Below are 18938 nucleotides of genomic sequence, written 5' to 3' on the forward strand. Positions count from 1 at the left end.
ATGAAGAACGGTTGCAGGAAGTGGGGATGTTTAGCTTAAGAGAAAGAAGGACTAGGGGAGACATGATAGCAGTCTTCCAATATCTCAGGGGTTGCCATAAAGAAGAGGGAGTCAAGCTATTCTCCAAGGCACCTGAGCGTAGAACAAGAAGCAATGGGTGGAAACTAATCAAGGAGAGAAGCAACTTAGAACTGAGGAGAAACTTCCTGACAGTTAGAACAATTAATCAGTGGAACAGAAGTTGCCTCCAGAAGTTGTGAATGCCCCAACACTGGAAGTCTTTAAGAAGATGTTGGATAGTCATTTGTCTGAAATGGTATAGGGTTTCCTGCCTAGGCAGGGGGTTGGACTAGAAGACCTCCAAGGTCCCTTCCAACTCTACTATTGTATTGTATTGTAAATCTGCATTCTTTTGCCATGCAAATTGTTGTTAATTATTGTTACCGTATTTTTCGCGGTATAAGACACACTTCCCTCCCCCTAAATGAGGGCGAAAATTTGGGTGCGTCTTATACATCAAATGTAGCCCCTGCCCACCCGCTGACCCCCACCCACTGACCTGCAAGTCCTCTCAAACAGAGTTTTTGGAGGCTGCAAAATCAGTGTCAGGGTTCCAAATAGCATCCAAAAGTAAATCAGAGTCCAAGGCAAAGTATTGCTCAAAGTTCCAATTTATTAAGAGAGCCATGTTGGCCCTTCTGGGAAACCCGAATCAGAAAGCTTCCCGGTTTCCCCTTCCCAGTTGAAAGTTCAAGATCTTGCCCCCACACCCACAAGTCCATCACTTGGTCCAATCTCCCACTGCCATGCTGGTAGTTCCACCCATCCAGTTCCGGTCAGGTCCAGAGGATGACAAAGGATGACCTTGGCTTTCTAGAAGGAATTTTGTTATGGCTACATATCCTCTAATTCCATACCATCCCCCTCTCCCATTTTCCCACAATAGAAAATGCATAGCAGAATAATAGCGAGCGTGGTAGGCCCAAGATCCAAAAGAAAAGATGGCTGCACGCCTGACACTTGGCCTCTCAAACGGAGCTTTTGTAGCTCTTGGAGGCTGCAAACTCAGCTTCTCCAACGGAGCTTTCAGAGAGTGAAAAAGCAAGGCACAGAGGCCAAAATGGCAACCCAGAACAGCTGCTGCCTTGTTGGACCGGTTTCGCGCTTCACCTGCTGTCCTCACTGGAGCGCCCTTTGATGATCAGCTGCATTTTTAAAGCCGCGTATCTGCCCCAACGAGACACATCCGAGCGTAACGAAGACGCTACCCAGATGAGTACCAATGGATGCTGGTAGACAGAGGCAGAATTTTTTTTTTCTTAGTTTCCTCCCCCAAAACTAAGGTGCATCTTATACTCCGGAGCGTCTAATACTCCAAAAAATACGGTAATTCCTTAGCTGGTTGAAAGCAGGACATGGAATTATCTGGGAAATATGATCAGTTGAAAGTTACATAACTTATTAAGCGAGATGATAGTGGTCCGGTATGAAGCTGGCAAGATCTTTCTGGAAGCATTTAGAGCAGTGGTTCTCAACCTGTGGGTCGGGACCCCTTTGGGGGTCGAACGACCCTTTCACAGGGGTCGCCTAAGACCATCGGAAAACACATATTTTCGATGGCCTTAGGAACTGAGACACCAATTTTATGGTTGGGGGTCACCACAACATAAGGAACTGTATTAAAGGGTTCGCGGCATTGGGAAGGTTGAGAACCACTGACTAAGCCACCTTTTCTTCGAAACAATACGTTGAAAGTTACATAACTTATTAAGCGAGGAGATAGTGGTCTGGTATGAAGCTGAGAAGATGTTTCTGGAAGCATTTCGAGTTTTAGAAAACTGAGGGTTGAGGAAAGCTTAATCCCAAGGAAAGGGATGCAGAATCTTCTGTTGGAACAGAAATAGCCAAGGAGCAAGTTGTAGAAATGTAAGACTTCTGAGTTGTTTTTTTAAAACTTATTCTTCGGCTGGAAGAGACAAACTATAATCTGAGTCAAACTGTAAACCCCCAAAGGAAAAGATGGAAGGAAGCTTGCCGTTACAAGACCCCACTTTTGGGAGAATGGGCTACTGCTTGCTTGGCAGCCCCAGGGCACTTTTACTGAGATATTTTGGAGTTGGGTTGAACTCTGGAGAACATCTGCTGATATTCTAGTGCTCCCCACATAGGTGGTCTCTCCAAGACATAGAAAGAGTGAGTAGGATCATCAAGGAGGTTGGATGGAGATGTTGGAGATGGTTGAAGTCAACGGAGAACGGTCAGTGAAAAGGACCCAATCACGGGCCTTCCTGTACCTTAGGAAGTAAAAATCTTTGGAGGGTCTCCATATTTTCCATGTAGGGGCATTGACAATAATAGCACCTCTCTCTGATTTTGTTTTGTTTTTTAATCCTTGCTATGTACAAAAATATATTTTTGAGTTGGGTTAAACTCTGGAGAACATCATCTGATATTTTTTTTGCTCAAATGTTTTTTTTTTTCATTCTCCTACAAATAACCACATGTATACCATTACATAACCAACACTTTTTTGTATTATTCAATATTATGTCAATTCGTCTTACCATCAACCCCCAAAACTATCATTGGCTCTCCTGCTCTCCATACACCATATTTATACCCTCCTATCCATCACTTTCTTCTCCCTCTCTCCTCCCTACCTCCTTTCTTCCCTCTGTCCTTCTCTACTTCCCCTTCCTCTCTCCTTCTCCCCTCTCCTCTTTCCACTCCTTCTTTCTCTCCTTCTCTTCCCCTCCTCTCTCCTAACCCTCTCTTCTTCCTCTTGCCTCTCTCCTCTCTTCCACACTCTTCATCTCATTTATGTGGTGTATTTCAGCAGCTGAGCGGGCTCCATTTAATGTTGATGGTGTTAGTAATTGCATTTCAATAAACATCTTTCATATTAATAATTTTAACATATATCCTCCTTTTCTTTTTTAAAAAAGTATACATATATAGCAATTATATTTTTAAGGCCTCCCTCTCCCAAACTTATTTTTGGGTCAAAGTGTGGACCTGGTTAAAATTTCCAGCTATTCTCATCATAATATTGTATAGTTATACATCATTGAACATCTGCTGATATTCTAGGGCTCCCCACGTAGGTGGTCTCTCCAAGACATAGAAAGAGTAGGATCATCAAGGAGGGTGGATGGAGATGTTGGAGATGGTTGAAGTCAACGGAGAAGAGTCAGTGAAAAGGATCCAATCGTAGGCCTTCCTGTACCTTAGGAAGCAGAAGTCCAAAACTCTTGGGATATATTCCATGTAGGGGCATTGACACCAATAGCAGCTTTCTCTGATTTTTAAAAAAAAATTCTTCTAACTATGGGCAGGTAGTCCTCAAGTTACGACCACAATGGACCCCAAATGTTCTGTTGCTAGGCGAGACATATGCTAAGTGAATTTTGCCCCACTTTACAGCTTTTCTGGCCACAGGTCTTAAGTGAATCGCTGCTGTTGATAAGTGAGTAACGTGGTTATTAAGTAAATCTGGCTTCCCCATTGACTTTGCTTGTCATGAGGTCGCAAAATGGGATCACGTGACTTTGGGATACAAACGGTCATAAATATGAACCAGATGCCAATCTTCTGGATTTAGATCACATTTATTTATTTATTTATTTGATTTGATTTCTAGACCGCCCCCTCTCCCCAAGGGACTCGGGGCAGTATACAGGTACCAAATTAAAAACCATACAAATAATAATAAATATAATTAAAATCGGATTAAACTTTAAACCCCTGTACAAGTTTATAAAAATTAAAAACTTAGCCTTAAGACCAACCCGTGAAATTTAAAAATACAGACTGAGGTGGGAGAGCTGGAATTAGGCCAGGCCGGCTAGATTAAACAGGTGGGTTTTGAGCTTCTTGCGGAAGGAGCGGAGGTCGGTGGTTGTTCTAATATCAGGGGGAAGGTCATTCCAGAGGGTCAGGCCCATCACAGAGAAGGCCCTTCCCCTGGGCGTCGCCCGCTGGCACAGCCTAGTGGACGGCACCCGGAGGAGTCCCTCTCTGTGTGAGCGGATCGGCCGGAGGGATGTGTGGGGCAAGATACGATCCCGCAAATAACTAGATCCTGTGCCACGGAGCGCTTTGAAGATGATAATCAGCACCTTGAAACGCACCCGAAAAGCTACAGGTAGCCAGTGCAGCCCGTGCAGGAGAGGTGTTACGTGGGAGTATCTAGCGACTCCCGAAACTGCCCGCGCGGCCGCATTCTGAACCAACTGCAGTCTTTGGGTGCATCTCAAGGGGAGCCCCATGTAGAGAGCATTACAGTAGTCTAGCCGGGACGTCAGAAGCGCATGGGTGACTGTGCGAAGGGCGTTCCGGTCCAATAGGGGACGCAATTGGCGCACCAGGCGAACCTGGTGAAACGCCCCCCTTGCCACGGCTGTCACATGGTCGTCCATTGACAGCCGGGTATCTAGGAGGACGCCCAAATTGCGTACCCGATCCACGGGGGCCAGATGTTCGCCCCCAATGGCCAGTGATGGAATCAGCTGGTTGAACCGGGGTGCCGGTAGCCACAGCCACTCTGTCTTGGACGGGTTGAGCTTGAGTCTGTTACTTCCCATCCAGATCCGTACGGCTTCCAGACACCGGGACATCACTTTGACGGCATCGTTGGGGTGGTTTGGGGTAGAGATGTACAGCTGGGTATCATCCGCATACAGATGGTAATCTACCCCGAACCCACGAATGATCTCGTCCAGTGGCTTCATATATGTGTTGAACAGGAGAGGCGAGAGGACCGACCCTTGTGGCACCCCACAAGTGAGCGGCCTCGAGGTCGACCTCTGCCCCCCTGCCAACACAAATTGCACTCGGCCAGAGAGGTAGGAGGAGAACCACCGCAGAACGGTGCCCCTCACCCCCAGCCCCTCCAGTCGATGCAATAGGATACCATGGTCGATGGTATCAAAAGCCCCCGAGAGGTCTAATAGGACCAGGATGGAGGAGCAACCCCCATCTCTGGCCCTCCAGAGATCATCCACCAACGCGACCAATGCCATCTCTGTGCTGTGGCCGGGCCGGAAACCGGACTGGCGCGGGTCCAGATAATCAGTTTCCTCCAAGTGGCGTGGAAACTGTTGTGCCACCACACTCTACAACCTTCGCCAGAAAGCAAAGGTTGGAGACGGGACGGTAGTTGGCTAACACAGCTGGGTCCACGGAAGGCTTCTTGAGTAGGGGCCTCACCACCGCCTCTTTCAGGACAGCCGGCAAGAACCCTTCACTCAAAGAAGCATTGACTAACTCCTGGAGCCAGCCTTGTGTGACCTCCCAGGATGCCAGTACAAGCCAGGAGGGACACGGGTCCAGTAAACATGTGGTGGCTCGCAGTCGCCTACGCAACCTGTCCATATCGTCGGAAGTAACAGAGTCAAACTCCTCCCAGAGTGGAGCCTCAAGACCCACCTCCGACGTCCCCTCTAGACCACTAGTAGGGACCAACTCGCTTCGGATCTGAGCGATTTTGTCCTGCAGATACTCCCCAAATTCCTCTGCTCTACCCTGCAAAGGGGCTTCCTGCAGCCTCTGTTGAAGGAGGCAGCGGGTTACCCCAAACAGGGCGGCAGGGCAGTTATCTGTGGATGCAATAAGAGTGGCACAATACTGACGCTTGGCCACTCTTAACGCTGCAAGGTAAGTCTGTAAATGGGCTCTCACCTGTGATCGGTCAGATTCAGAGCGTGATGATCTCCATCTGCTCTCTAGGCGTCTCTTGCGGCGCTTCATCACCGTCAGCTCCTCGGTAAACCAAGGGGCCTGGGTGGTTCGCTGCCGCAAGAGAGGCCGCAAAGGCGCAACCCGGTCCAAGGCCCCGGTGGCCGCACTGTTCCATGCAGCCACTAGGTCCTCCATCCGGGTGCGGGTCAGGACTACAGGAAATGGCCCAAACTCCATCTGGAACCTATCAGGTTCCATCAGGCGTCTGGGCGGAACCATCTTGGACATTCCGGTTCTGCCTCCCCGCGATGGGGAGTAGCGGCTGGGAAGTCGAGCCGGAGAAGTGAGTGATCTGACCATGACAGGGGTGTAATAACTAAATCCCCTACTCCCAGATCACTCCTCCACCGGCCAGAGACAAAGATAAGATCCAGTGTGTGACCTCCCTCGTGTGTGGGGCCCTGAATTACTTGGGTCAGGTCAATGGCTGTCATGGAGGCCATGAACTCCCGAGCTACCTCGGATGTCTCCCCTACCGATGGCAAGTTAAAGTCCCCCATGACCAACAGCCTGGGGGTCTCAACTGCCATCTCGGCGATCACCTCGAGGAGCTCGGGCAGGGCTGCTGATGCATAGCGAGGAGCCAAGTATACAATCAGCAAGCCCAACTGTCTCCCTGGGCCCCACTTCACGCATAGGGACTCACAACCGGTTATCTGTGGCACAGTGGTCACTCTCGGCTCAAGACCTTCCCTCACAATGACCGCTACCCCACCACCCCTGCCTAGTGCCTGTGACTGATGAAATGCGCGGTAACCTGGCGGGCACATTTCCACGAGAGGGAGGCCTCCCTCGTGGCCCAGCCAGGTCTCCGTGATTCCTGCCAGGTCCGGCTCCCCCTCCGACACCAAGTCGTTAATGAGGGGGGCTTTGTTGACAATGGACCTGGCATTGCATAGCATCAGTCTCAGGCCCTGGCTCTGTAGGGCCTGACCACTTAGATTGCGGGGGTTGGGACATATGACCGGCCGTACCCAACGACCACGGCCACCCAACTGGTGATGAGATCTCTGGCTACCCTCGCACCTGCCCCTCCCCAGGACCGTCGGAATAAAAAGACCCTCTTCACGGGGATGGCTGCAAAGGGCGTAACCCTGAAGAACGGTCCTGCAACTTATTTTTCCATGCCGTTGTAACTTTTGAACGTTCACTAAGCAAACTTGTAAGTCGAGGACTACCTCATTCTGCCATTTATGACTGTATAACGGACACATGGATTTTAAAAATGGAACAGAATGCTTAACAGTTCTTCGCAGTTTATTCAAACCATTGGTAGATCCGTGAGAAAAGCTTCTGCAAGTTTCGTTTTTAACATATCAAATAATTCAGCAGCAGTACACATTCCCTTTAAAAATAAGCACCCAGAGAAATATGGACTTCACAATCACGACACCCCCATAATGCCTCTTTGCAAATTTGAAATGATAGGAATCAACACGAAACTAAAATGTAGATTAATTACTGCTCAGGATCACTATTTTGAGCTGTGCACTTGGAAGGGGTGCCAGCCTTCCTTCACAAGGCATCTGGGACCAGCCACTAAGTGCTTTCAGGTCAACAATTACTGTTCTTCAACTCCGTCATGCCAGGTTCAAAACTGGACAAACTTATTTTTGGGAAAATGTTCTACCTCTGTTAGAGGTCTACCTTTTAGAGTGTGTTTTGGGGGTTTCTTGATTTGTGACAATCTGACTTGGCTCATCTACTTGACTAAATCTGAGCTGGTCAGGCGACAGAAATAACATTCTTTGAAGAACCATGAACCAGCTAGGGCAGGGGTCAGCAACCCGCAGCTCTGGAGCTGCACGTGGCTCTTTCATCCCTCTGCTGCGGCTCCCTGTCGCCAGTCGGCACCACGATTTTGAGAGGAGCTTCCAGTTAGGGGCAGCGGGGAGGCAGGGTGCGCCAGGAGGGGACTCTATGGCAAGGGGCAGGTTTTCCGGTCAGCTCCACAATTGATAGGGCTTGCGGTTAGGAGATGTAGAGGAAAAAGGACGCCGCACTAGGAGGAGGGTCTATGGTGTGGGAACCAGACTTCCGGTCGGCTCTAGAATTGAACCGGTTAGGACCTTTGTGGCTCCAACCCCTGAACCAGGGTTATGAAATTTTTCATTGGACCTCTATAACTAGGTTTAGGATTGTTGTTTTTTGGATAAGGAGGAGGATTAGAGAAAGGGTGTCAAACTCCCATCGTCATGTTGTCGTCACGGGAAGTATCACAACTTTTCCCCCTTCGCTAAACTTGGGGTGGGCATGGCCAGCATGTGGTGCTTTGTGGGCCGTGAGATTTGACACCCCTGCTTGAACTTAGCTGCCCTCTGTTCTTTTGCTTGATTGGGGAACACAACTAACAACATTTTGGCAGACCTGATACACTTAGAAATGAGGAAAGCCGCCTTAGATATTCTTCAGAGAAAGTCTAAATCAAAAGAGAAGCTTGCAAGCATCTTCATCATAACCCAAAGAGGAATCACCCAGGAATTCTTGGAAAAGTTACTGGATTTCCTGAGGAAGTGCGGGAGAAGACACACAAGGTCTGTCTCATCATCATCTTGATTGAGTGGAAAACAGAAGGCGTGATGAGGCCCTCAAGGCCTCATGTTCCACCACTGGAAGGAAAAGGGCTTCCGGCGGACATTTGTGCCGCAATGGACATCGCCATGTTTGAGGTAGTAAGTTCCGTAGTCGTCAATGAAATTGCAGGACAGGCCTAAGGGCTCCAGGAGACGGCGGACTTCTTTCTCCAAGCAGCATTGGCCATCGATAATGGGTCCAAACGGCTTTGGGATGCCCAGGTGTTTCCCCAGGACAATCATATTTACCTGCAGAAGGGAGATAACCAGTGGTCTAATAGGTTAGATTGCAATCAGTTCTCATGATTTTGGACCCTAGTGAAATTCAACGACAAGGAGACGGGTAAGTTTTAACAGTCCACTTCTCCAGCTACTTTTAAAGTCAAAGAGTTCTTTACGAGGGACAACAAATTAAGTCTTGATTACCGTATTTTTCTGAGTATAACATGCACTTTTCCCCCCTAAAGGAGGGTAAAAATTTGGGTGTGTCTTATACACCGAGGCCTCTGCCTCCCAGCAATTTACCTCCTTGTAGCAAATGGGGGAAATGGGGCTTGCAGAGGTGGCAATAGGCTATGGCACTCCCTGCAGCCTGATACAGCTGATCATAGGGAGGCGTACTCAAATTGAAAGTGAAACCGGGTGTTTGCTGCAAGGAGGCAAATTGCTGGGAGGCAGAGGCAGATATTTTTTTCTTCTAACCAAGCTAAACTGAAACTGGCTGTTTGCTGTTTGCAAGGAGGTAAGTCAATAACTACCATGTTTCCCTGAAAATAAGACAGGGTCTTATTTTCTTTTGACCCTTGAAATAAGCGCTTGGCCTTATTTTCGGGGAGGTTTTATTATTATTATTATTTTTGAGGTGCATAAGGCAGCGAGCATGGCCACCTCATGGCTGCTGCTGTATTGCAATATTTTCAGGGAGGTCTTATTATTTTTGAGGTGCATAAGGCAGCGAGCATGGTCACCTCATGGCTGCTGCTGTATTGCAATATTTTCGGGGAGGGCTTATTTTAGCGCATGCGCTCAAAAGCTTGATTAGGCTTATTAATCCGGGGAGGTCTTATTTTTGTGAAAACGGTATAAACGCCTATAAAATATCCAAATGATTAAACTTTAAAGACTGCTTTATTATTGTTCTAGACAACAAAATGAAGAAGATTTTAAAAAAAAATATGCTTGATCTGAAGAGGCCCAGGGCTATTGTGTCTTCTTTTAAATTGCAGGGAATAATGTATACTTCCAGAAAGCCCCATCAATTTTAACAGCATCTGTACAAGTATAGTCTGAAATGTAACACCACAAACAGTGTACATCGTCTGTTTGCTGTTTGCTGCAAGGAGGCAAATTGCTGGGAGGCAGAGGCAGATTTCTCCTCTCCCCCCCCCCTGTTTTCCTCCCCAAAAGCTAGGTGCGTCTTATACTCCGAAAAATACGGTATCCATCTGGATTGTGTAGCTTCATGTTAGAGCTGTTCAGAAGGATGCTGTAGAAGACACAGCTCTGGATTCACCCAATATTTTGAGCCAAACAAACCCTGGGGCCGCACACCCTACTCATAATTTGGGCCGCACAAGTGGCTGGCTGGAGCGCATGTGCGCGTATTTGCACAAACTTGCCCGAGTGATGGGCCAGTGGGCACTTGCCTGCATGCCAACTTGACACACAAGTTGAGCTGCACATGTGCGCCATCTCTTACCGTGTTCAAGGCAGCAGGTACCTATCACCACATGTGGTGGATGTGTGTAGTAAGGCAAAAGAATGTTGGGAGTCCAGCTGCACATGTGTGTGCTAGCCCACCCCTTGCTCAAGGGTTGCGTGTGCGCTGGCCTTCCACTCATGCAGCCTAGTTCCCCTCTTCCGCCACAGCCGGGTCGGCAATCCCCAAACAATTGAGGCCGCTGTCCTTTAAAGAGTTCCTTGTGATGCGTGAATCTAATCCAACACATCAAAATTGCGTGTTGCGTTTCCTGTCATCCCACACCACCCTTGCCTGGAGAAGGGATGGCAACCAGGAGATCAAATCTGGCTGCCGGAGAGATGCCCTCTGCTTCTTCAACGGAAGTTGAATTAAGCTAAACCTTTGCCTGGTGGGGGACATCTTGGCTGGTTCTTTTCAAAAAAATATTTTTGGGTGGGAGTCTTACCATGTCTGGGAAATAAGCCTCAGCAGAAGCCTGGATCACTTGAGTAATAGAATGCGAAGGCAACCTGAGATGAGGATGGAAAAGCTGGGGGATCTCAATGATGTCTCCCTCTTGCAGGCCCAGCTCCTCTTTAAGGATTATTTTGTTATAATCAATGCACTTCTGAAAAGGGAAGTAAGAAGCTACAGTGAATAAAAAGGAGTCGGGAGAGGCTAAATCTTTAAAATACTTAAACATTCATGTTTAAAGTATTAAATATCTCAAAATATTAATATTTCAGTGCCCACAAACTGACCGCCAGTAAAACCATAACTTCTCTGCAGGCAGTCCTCGACTTGTGCCCACAATTGAGTCCAAAACGTATGTGGCTAAGTGTTAAGTAAGCTTCGCTTTAACGTTTTTCTTCCCACGTTTGTTAAGTAAATCACTGCGGTTGTTGAACAGTTGTTACGTGAATCTGACTTGACTTAGCTTGTCAGAAGGTCGCAAAAGGGGATCACGATCAGATTCGGACAGTGAGGAGGTTGGGGAGGAAGATGGGCCAGTCCTGGAGTCTGGGGAAGGCTCTGATGAGGGCTCTGTGTCAGAAGCAGAGAGGGGGCCAGAGCTGTCTGCCAGTTATCATCTGCCTTCAGAGTCAGACATCAGTGAGGCGGAAGAACAGCTGGAGCCTGTTCCCAGTGTGCCCATGCGCAGAGTGGCCAGACGAAGGGAAACAACTAAAGAACAAGGGTTGACTTGGGAGTAAGGCCACCGGTGGATGGGGAATGGCCCCCTCCCAGAGGAAATAAAAGAGGAGCGAAAGGGGAGGGGAGTTTGCAGGAGACCATTAGTTCGTTTCATTGGTTTGTGACTCCGAGACTCCTTGCCTAGTTTTGCAGATACCGGCCTGGCAGCTCTCCAAGCCAGATAAGTTCTGTGACTGTAAATCCTCCCTCGAAAGACTTTGCTGGGTGTGAATGAGCAGAATTCACAGGAAATTAATAAAAGGGGTTTTTGTCGGGACAAGGAGTTTGCTTCAGGCTCTTGGGAAACCTCGATCAGAACACCATGTATGACCCATGCTTAAATGTTTGACTGACTGGGTAAAGCCTTCAGTATCTGAACAGAACGAGGAATAATCCCTTCATCCTCTTTGTTGGATCACTCGATTTCCAGATTTCATAGCGGAATAGATGGGATCTTACTTGGCAGTGTTCATTCCACTCTCTTAAGAATTTGTCAGCAATGATTTCTGATATGGGACGGGGCTGCCAACCAAGACTCGTAGATGCAAGTCCTATTTGAAAAAAGGAAAATGATTTGGTTTTTGGGGTGCATGTGACTTTTAATCCCCAGTTAGAAGCCCAGTGCTTGGTGAGAAGGACTATTGTAATTATTCTATAATAGAGAAAGCTGTTTATTGCAACAGTTCAGAGTCCTGGCTTGTTTCCAGGGGGAGAACATGTTGGAAGGGAGAAACACAACTCATGTTAATGCAATGCAGCCCAACAGTTGACCTCATCCTTTTCAGAAAATGAAGCACCCTTTGGAAAAATTGGACTTCCCAGCAGCGGTGGGATTCAAAATTTTTTACTGTTCTGTGGGCGTGGCATGGCTTGGTGGGCGTGGCAGGGGAAGGAAACTGCAAAATCCCCATTCCCTCCCCACTCCAGGGGAAGGATACTGTAAAATCCCCATTCCTTCCCAACTCCAGGGGAAGGATACTGCAAAATCCCCATTCCCTCCCACTCCAAGGGAAGGATACTGCAAAATCCCCATTCCCTTCCCACTCCAGGGGAAGGATACTGCAAATTCCCCATTCCCTCCCCACTCCAGGGGAAGGATACTGTAAAATCCCCATTCCCTCCCCACTTCAGGGGAAGGATACTGTAAAATCCCCATTCCCACCCCACTCCAGAGAGGATACTGTAAAAACCCCATTTTCACCTCACTCCAGGGGAAGGATACTGCAAAATCTCCTTTTCCACCTCACTCCAGGGGAAGGATACTGCAAAATCTCCTTTTCCACCTCACTCCAGGGGAAGGATGCTGCAAAATCTCCATTCCCTCCCCACTCCAGGGGAAGGATGCTGCAAAATCTCCTTTTCCACCTCACTTCAGGGGAAGGATGCTGCAAAAACTCCATTCCCTCCCCACTCCAGGGGAAGGATGCTGCAAAATCTCCTTTCCCACCTCACTTCAGGGGAAGGATGCTGCAAAATCTCCATTCCCTCCCCACTCCAGGGGAAGGATGCTGCAAAATCTCCATTCCCTCCCCATTCCTGCGGAAAGGATACTGTTCTCCCGTGCAGGGCAACAGAAGAAGACCCAGCCGATCAGCTGGGACTCTGATCCGCTGCGACTTGGGAGGCGGAGAATAGATGGGGGCATGGCCAGCCAGAGGTGGTAGTTGCCAGTTCTTCGAACTATTCAAAATTTCTTCTACCGGTTCTCCAGAACCGGTCAGAACTGGCTGAATACCACCTCTGCTCCCAGTTCTCTTTAGTTTCAGTTCAGGTGTTCTACACAGGAGGAAGATCAACTGACCGTCAGGCATCTTGGCTTTCCCGTGGCCTTCCCTGTTCTTCTCTTCCAGCAGTTCCAAGCAGGCTCTTGGGCTGGCCACCAGCATGCGGAAACCCTGGAACGGGGGCGTAAGAAAGGGAGTAAGGCAGATAGGAGTGAAAGAAGACTAGCAGCCTAAAAATAAGAATTTAGCAGCTTAGGAGAAGCTTCACGCAGGGCAGGCAGCCGGAAACTGCTGAACGAACACTTTGAACCACCATAATAGGTTTCTCGGTCCATCGTACAGGTGTGGAGGAGAAGGATGGTAAGTTATTTCAGCCTTTTCTCATGTCAAGGTGGTTAGGGAAGAGGTATTCTGTGGTAGAGCCCTGATGTTGAATCAATTCTTGGTGTCGGCAAACCCTAGAGATTAACAGCTGGATCAGAGATCCACCTTGAAAACAGTCACCTGCTCAAACCTTAGGACCGATCCTTCTCAATATCCCTCCTCGGGGTTGGACTAGAAGACCTCCAAGGTCCCTTCCGACTCTTTGGCAGCAAAACAGACTTCGTTTTTGCTTGAAGACGTTTCGCTTCTCCTCCCACAAGCTGCTTCCATTCTATCAGCCGTTCTCAGTTCTACCTTCGGTTCTAAGAGCTGTGGTGGCGCAGTGGTTAGAGTGCAGTACTGCAGGCTAATTCTGCCGACTGCCAGCAGTTCGATTCTCACCGGCTCAGGCTGGACTCAGCCTTCCATCCTTCCGAGGTGGATAAAATGAGGAGCCAGTTTGTTGGGGGCAATAGGCTGACTCTGTAAGCCACTTAGAGGGGGCTGTAAAAGCATTGTGGAGCGGTATATAAGTCTAAGGGCTATTACAGTTGCCTTTTGAAAAAACCTTTTTTTTACAAAAGGTGTTTGAATACGTGACTGGATGACCGAGAACATCCATAGACCAGTGTGGGTTGATTTATAGACCTTATACAGTAAGTCTCCAGGCTCTTAAGAATGGGAAGTTGAAATATTTGGTTAGGCCAATTACTTTGAGGGGATAAGAGGGACTAGGGCAGCCTTTGGGCACCAAGGACCAGTTCTGTGGAGAGAGGGATTTCCGCATACCAGAGTGGGCGTGGTTTCGTGTGCTGCCTGCATCCCATCCATGGGGCTTTGCTCCTGATTTCTGGCATGCCGCAGCCCGGAACCAGTTCAAGGACTAGGGATTGGGACCCCTGGGCTAGGGTTTCCCATAAACAAAACATCTCTCGGTAGTGAATACTGTAAATACAACCGTATTTCATCCAATTTCGTCTGGTGGGACACTTTATAGAAGGAGCTTCCCCCCTGGGTGGAAATGCAGAAGGTCAAACAATTCTCCCTGTTGACCAGCCTCCAAAGCTGCCTTGACATGTTCACTAATTGCGCAAATTGGTCACTTAAAGCTCTTTCAAGGTTGAAAGAAGAGTATGGACCCATACCTTCCGGTCTGGGGCAGGTATGAAGCTGAGGAATTCATCTACGTGTCCCACATAGAGCCAATCCGTGTAGAGTTCAATGGGAGATTGTACAACTTGGCCGCGGAGGAAATCCTTGACCAGTTTGGACATTGGGGCATTCCTAAAAAAAAAAAAGGGGGGTGGGATCTGAATTCTCATGCTGTGTTAAACACTGATTTGTTAATGCACCAAAACGGATCGATTCACGCCACCCTAAGTCATTGACATTGAGTCTTGATTGATTAGCCCTTGGGGGTCCTATCAAAGTGCAAAGTTCCAGAAACCAATGATTACTAAAAATTTGATAAAAAGCAATTTAAAATGGAATTGGATAAAATACGATTTAAAATGAAATAGGGATAAAATACGATTTAAAATGAAATTGGAATAAAATACGATTTAAAATGCGAATCGGAATAAAATACGGTCTAAAATGAAGTTGGAATAGAACACAATCATTTAAGATGTAGATAAAAATATGATAAAGTTATATTTCGGTGTCACCCTTGCAATCTAACCCAATCGGTCCCCACGTATGCAGATCTCAACCGAACCATTTTTGTTTAAGGACTGTGCTGTGTTAAATGTTATTTTCCGGTTCTGACCGCACTTAAGGTACGTTGTTTTGATATGGGGATCCCAATGGGTCATCCGTTTGGTATATGGACCAAGGTACCTGCCTCTCACCCCCTTATACAAGCAACAATCCAATAGGATGTGAGCCAGGCCTTCTACCTCCGCCGCTCCGCAAAAGCAGAGACGCTCATTGTAGGCTATAGAATGGAATCTCCCATATCTGACCCTTGTGTCAAGCTGTTTGAATCTCGCTCGCGTAAATATCCCCCTAAGATGTTTTGGCAGTCTACTTGAAAAGGATGTTTTTATCTACTCAGCCATTTCAAGTTACCCACTTTACTAAGGATACCCTAAGTCATTACAGTATGCATTATAAGATAAGCCGCAGTGATAAATATGTCTGATATTGAATTAACCCAAAACTTAACCGGTCAGGCGATGTTTTAACATCTTATTTTTAATTAAGGTTGGCCTTCAACCAAAGACTCTTTCCCTTTTATTCAAATCCCTCTTCATCCAATTTACAATCCTTGAAAAATATATATATATTTGTAAAAGTCTCCATAGCCTTGTTTAAAATCTTCACTCTGCTTGCTTTTCACATGCTTTTCCTCGAGTCTGTCCCTGGGGAGGGTTGTAGGAAGTTAAAACCCACCCCCTCTCCTAGAAAAATGAAATATCCTGGGAAATATTGAAAAGGCAGAATATTATATTTCCCTGGATCAGAAATGGAGAAGAGAAGCATGTTTTTAGGCAGGAAACAGACTCACTCTTAATAGCTCCTGCCTTTGTCAAGGGGCCGTTAAAAGGCCTAAGCCAGTCTATTCTACATAACAAAGATTCCCCCCTTCAGCTTCAGTGTGATGGGATGAAGACATGATAGTATTAGCTCTTTACCCATCTCACCAAAGGAGCACCTGGGAAGAAACAATGCTCAACTAAACCTGGACTCAAGCACAGCCTAGAGAGTTGCCCCTGCATGGCCCCATGGGAATCTGACAACCCATCAGAATACAAGATGAAAGGCCAGAGAGGGCAAAAAAACAGGGACTTTCAGCATCTCGGTCTCTCTCTTTTCTTCTTCACCCAACATCTGGAAGCACGTGGTCCCCCTTTTCTGTTAAGGACCTCAATCCGTGTGATACTGTCCACCATTAAAACCATCTTTCCAAGCAGCCTCCATGTTTCCAGTGTCTTTTTCCCCACTGAATCCAGAAGGACATTTCTTCCAACAGAGTCTTGCTAGGAGAATAATCACATTTCCCGTGGACATCCCTACTTACATTTGCGGTGAAGGCTGAACGTCATTAACTTGGAGAAATGCACAATTCTGTGCGGAAGCTAGGGCAAACTTCTCCAAAACTTTAGTTTTAGTTAATGCACCAAAATTGATGGATTCACGCCACTCTTAAGTCTTACAGGATGCATTAAAAGATAAAACCACAGTGATAAATGTCAAAATTGAATTGAGCCAAAACTGAAATAGTCAGATGATGTTTTAGCAGTTTTTGGCAGGGCAGTTTTTGATTTAAGGTTGGCATCCAACCCAGAGACTCTCTTTCCCTTTTCTTCATCCAATTTACAACCCTTGAAAAATACAATTTTTAAAAAATCTAAATATCTCCATAGCCTTGTTTAAAATCTTTGCTCTGCTTGCTTTTTGCATGCTTTTCCTCGAGTCTGTTCCTTGCCAGGTAAACAAACACATTTCTCGTGCACTGCCCTTCTGACATTCGCAGTGACGTTTGAACGTCATTAACTTGGAGAAATACACAATTCTGTGTGGATGCTAGGGCAAACTTCTCCAGAGCTTCCATATGGGAAGAGGAACCCTTAGAGATCTTCTGAGTTTAAACCACAGGTACGTGGGAATGTCCTTATGGTGTCCAGTCATCACTTACCTAGGAAAAGAGGATCCTATTAGGATACGCCCAAGGGGATATTCCTTGCTTTCGACGTTCACCGGAGGGCTGACTTCAAGATTCCCAAAGGAGTCCAGGCTACTAGAAGACCCCTGGGAGGATAGTTCCCGTTTTACGTACCCAAAATCTGGACCCTTGGGGGAAAACGAACAATTGCATCAAATCAAACAGACATTATTCCATCATTTTTTTCATCCGTACTGAGAGATTGAACCAGGGAAGTCCCTAAATCAAACTTCCCTACAGAGCCGTGATGGCGATACTGATGGTCCCCAAAGTGGCACGGGGAACCACATTGCATGGCCCGCGTGGCGTCCGCGAGGTTTCTAGCACATCATCTGGCCTTCGCTCGTGTGGCAATGCCAGAAACTGGAAGAGCTGATCTTCCGTTTTTCGGCTTGAGCATGTGCACCAGCCAGCTGATGGTCACGCAAGCATGTGTGCCAGTAACTGGAAGACTAGCTGGCTGGTGCGCATGCCCGCGCCGGAAACCAGAAGTTTATTTCCCAGCATGCGCATATCCCCTGGGCAGCTCCTGGGTTGCAGCCCTAGCGAGCATGCATGCCCATCACTGCTATACAGCTAAGATAGCCATGGGACTCCCTTGGAACACTGCCAGAGACCTAATGGCCAAATGCAGAGCAAGGCCAAACTTAGCCCAAAGTCAAACAAAACTTTTGCAAGCTTGAACCAACCAGATGAATGAATTGCTTCCTGCAAAAGCTCACGTCCTCCTCGCTCCTCTTTTATGTCTTATGGGAGGAGCCAATCATCTCCAAGCCTTACTCCCAAGTCGACTCTGTTTTCTTTAATTGTTCTGGCCTTCTGGCAGCTCTGCGTATGCGCACACTGGGAACAGGCTCCAGCTGTTCTGCCTCACAGACGTCTGACTGTGAAGGCAGCTGATAACTGTCAGACGGCCCTGACCCCCTCTCTGCCTCCGACACAGAGCCCTCATCAGAGCCTTCCCCAGACTCCAGGACTGGCCCACATTCCTCCCCAACCTCCTCACTGTTTGAATCTGCTGCCAGCTCCCCTGGCTGCTGGTGGGCCAAAACAGATACGTCACGTGACGACGTGAGTTCGACACCCCTGTTCTATATGAACACGAGGTACGTGTTGGCTGGAGAGTCAGTTGCCTTTTATAAGCTGGACACGCCCGGTCACGTGCACCAACCCCCGCAGTCTAGGTGGACAGGATCGGCAGAGCCTGGGCCTTAGGCTGATGCTGTGTAACGCGAGGTCCGTGGTTAACAAGGCCCCCCTCATCAGTGACTTGATCACAGAGGGGGAGCCGGACCTCGCAGGAATAACGGAAACCTGGTTGGGCCCGGAGGGGGGGTTGCCCCTCGGGGAAATGTGCCCTCCAGGTTACCGTGTATTCCACAAGCCACGGGCCCAGGGTAGGGGTGGTGGGGTAGCGATAATTATTCGGGAAGATTTGGCACCGAGAGAATTCACTGTGTCGCAGATATCTGGATGTGAGTCTCTGGGCGTGAGATGGGGCCCAGGGAGACAGTTGGGCCTGTTGATAGTATACCTGGCTCCCCGCCATACATCAACGGCCCTGCCCGGACTCCTCGAGTGGATCGCTGAGATGGCGGTTGAAACCCCCAAGCTATTAGTGATGGGGAATTTCAACCTGCCGTCGATGGGAGAAGCTTCCAAGGTAGCTCGGGAATTCATCCTTTACCTTTACCTTTATTTCGATTTTTATACCGCCCCCTCTCCCCAAAGGGACTCGGGGATGACAGCCATGGATCTGACTCAAGTAATTCGGGACCCCACACACGAGAGAGGCCACACACTGGACCTTGTGTTTGTCTCCGACCAGTGGACGAGTGATCTGGGAATAGGGGATTTAGCCATCACGCCCCTGTCATGGTCAGATCACTCACTTCTCCAGCTGGACTTCCCTGGCGCTACCCCCTGCCGCGGGGAGGCGGAGCCAGATTGTCCTAGATGGTTCCGCCCCAGGCGTCTGATGGAACCAGATAGATTCC

At 48.0% G+C, this 18938-nt stretch overlaps 1 protein-coding gene across 1 annotated transcript in view; it reads right to left on the reverse strand.

Moving 5' to 3' along the window:
- Window positions 1-6993: 6993 nt before the first annotated feature.
- Window positions 6994-18938, reverse strand: part of LOC309392960 (protein-arginine deiminase type-1-like) — a 29823-nt gene continuing 17878 nt past the window's right edge. Inside the window, exons 11-16 of the mRNA XM_081954642.1 lie at window positions 16915-17069; window positions 14420-14558; window positions 12989-13082; window positions 11647-11738; window positions 10460-10621; window positions 6994-8561 (exon numbers count right to left, since the gene is read on the reverse strand). Coding sequence (XP_081810768.1) covers window positions 8328-8561; window positions 10460-10621; window positions 11647-11738; window positions 12989-13082; window positions 14420-14558; window positions 16915-17069 — 876 coding nt within the window. The 3' untranslated portion in view covers window positions 6994-8327. The remainder of the gene's footprint in view (window positions 8562-10459; window positions 10622-11646; window positions 11739-12988; window positions 13083-14419; window positions 14559-16914; window positions 17070-18938) is intronic.

This window comes from Natrix helvetica, assembly GCF_964273705.1.
Source record: "Natrix helvetica genome assembly, chromosome: 5".
Classification (NCBI taxonomy): domain Eukaryota; kingdom Metazoa; phylum Chordata; class Lepidosauria; order Squamata; family Natricidae; genus Natrix; species Natrix helvetica.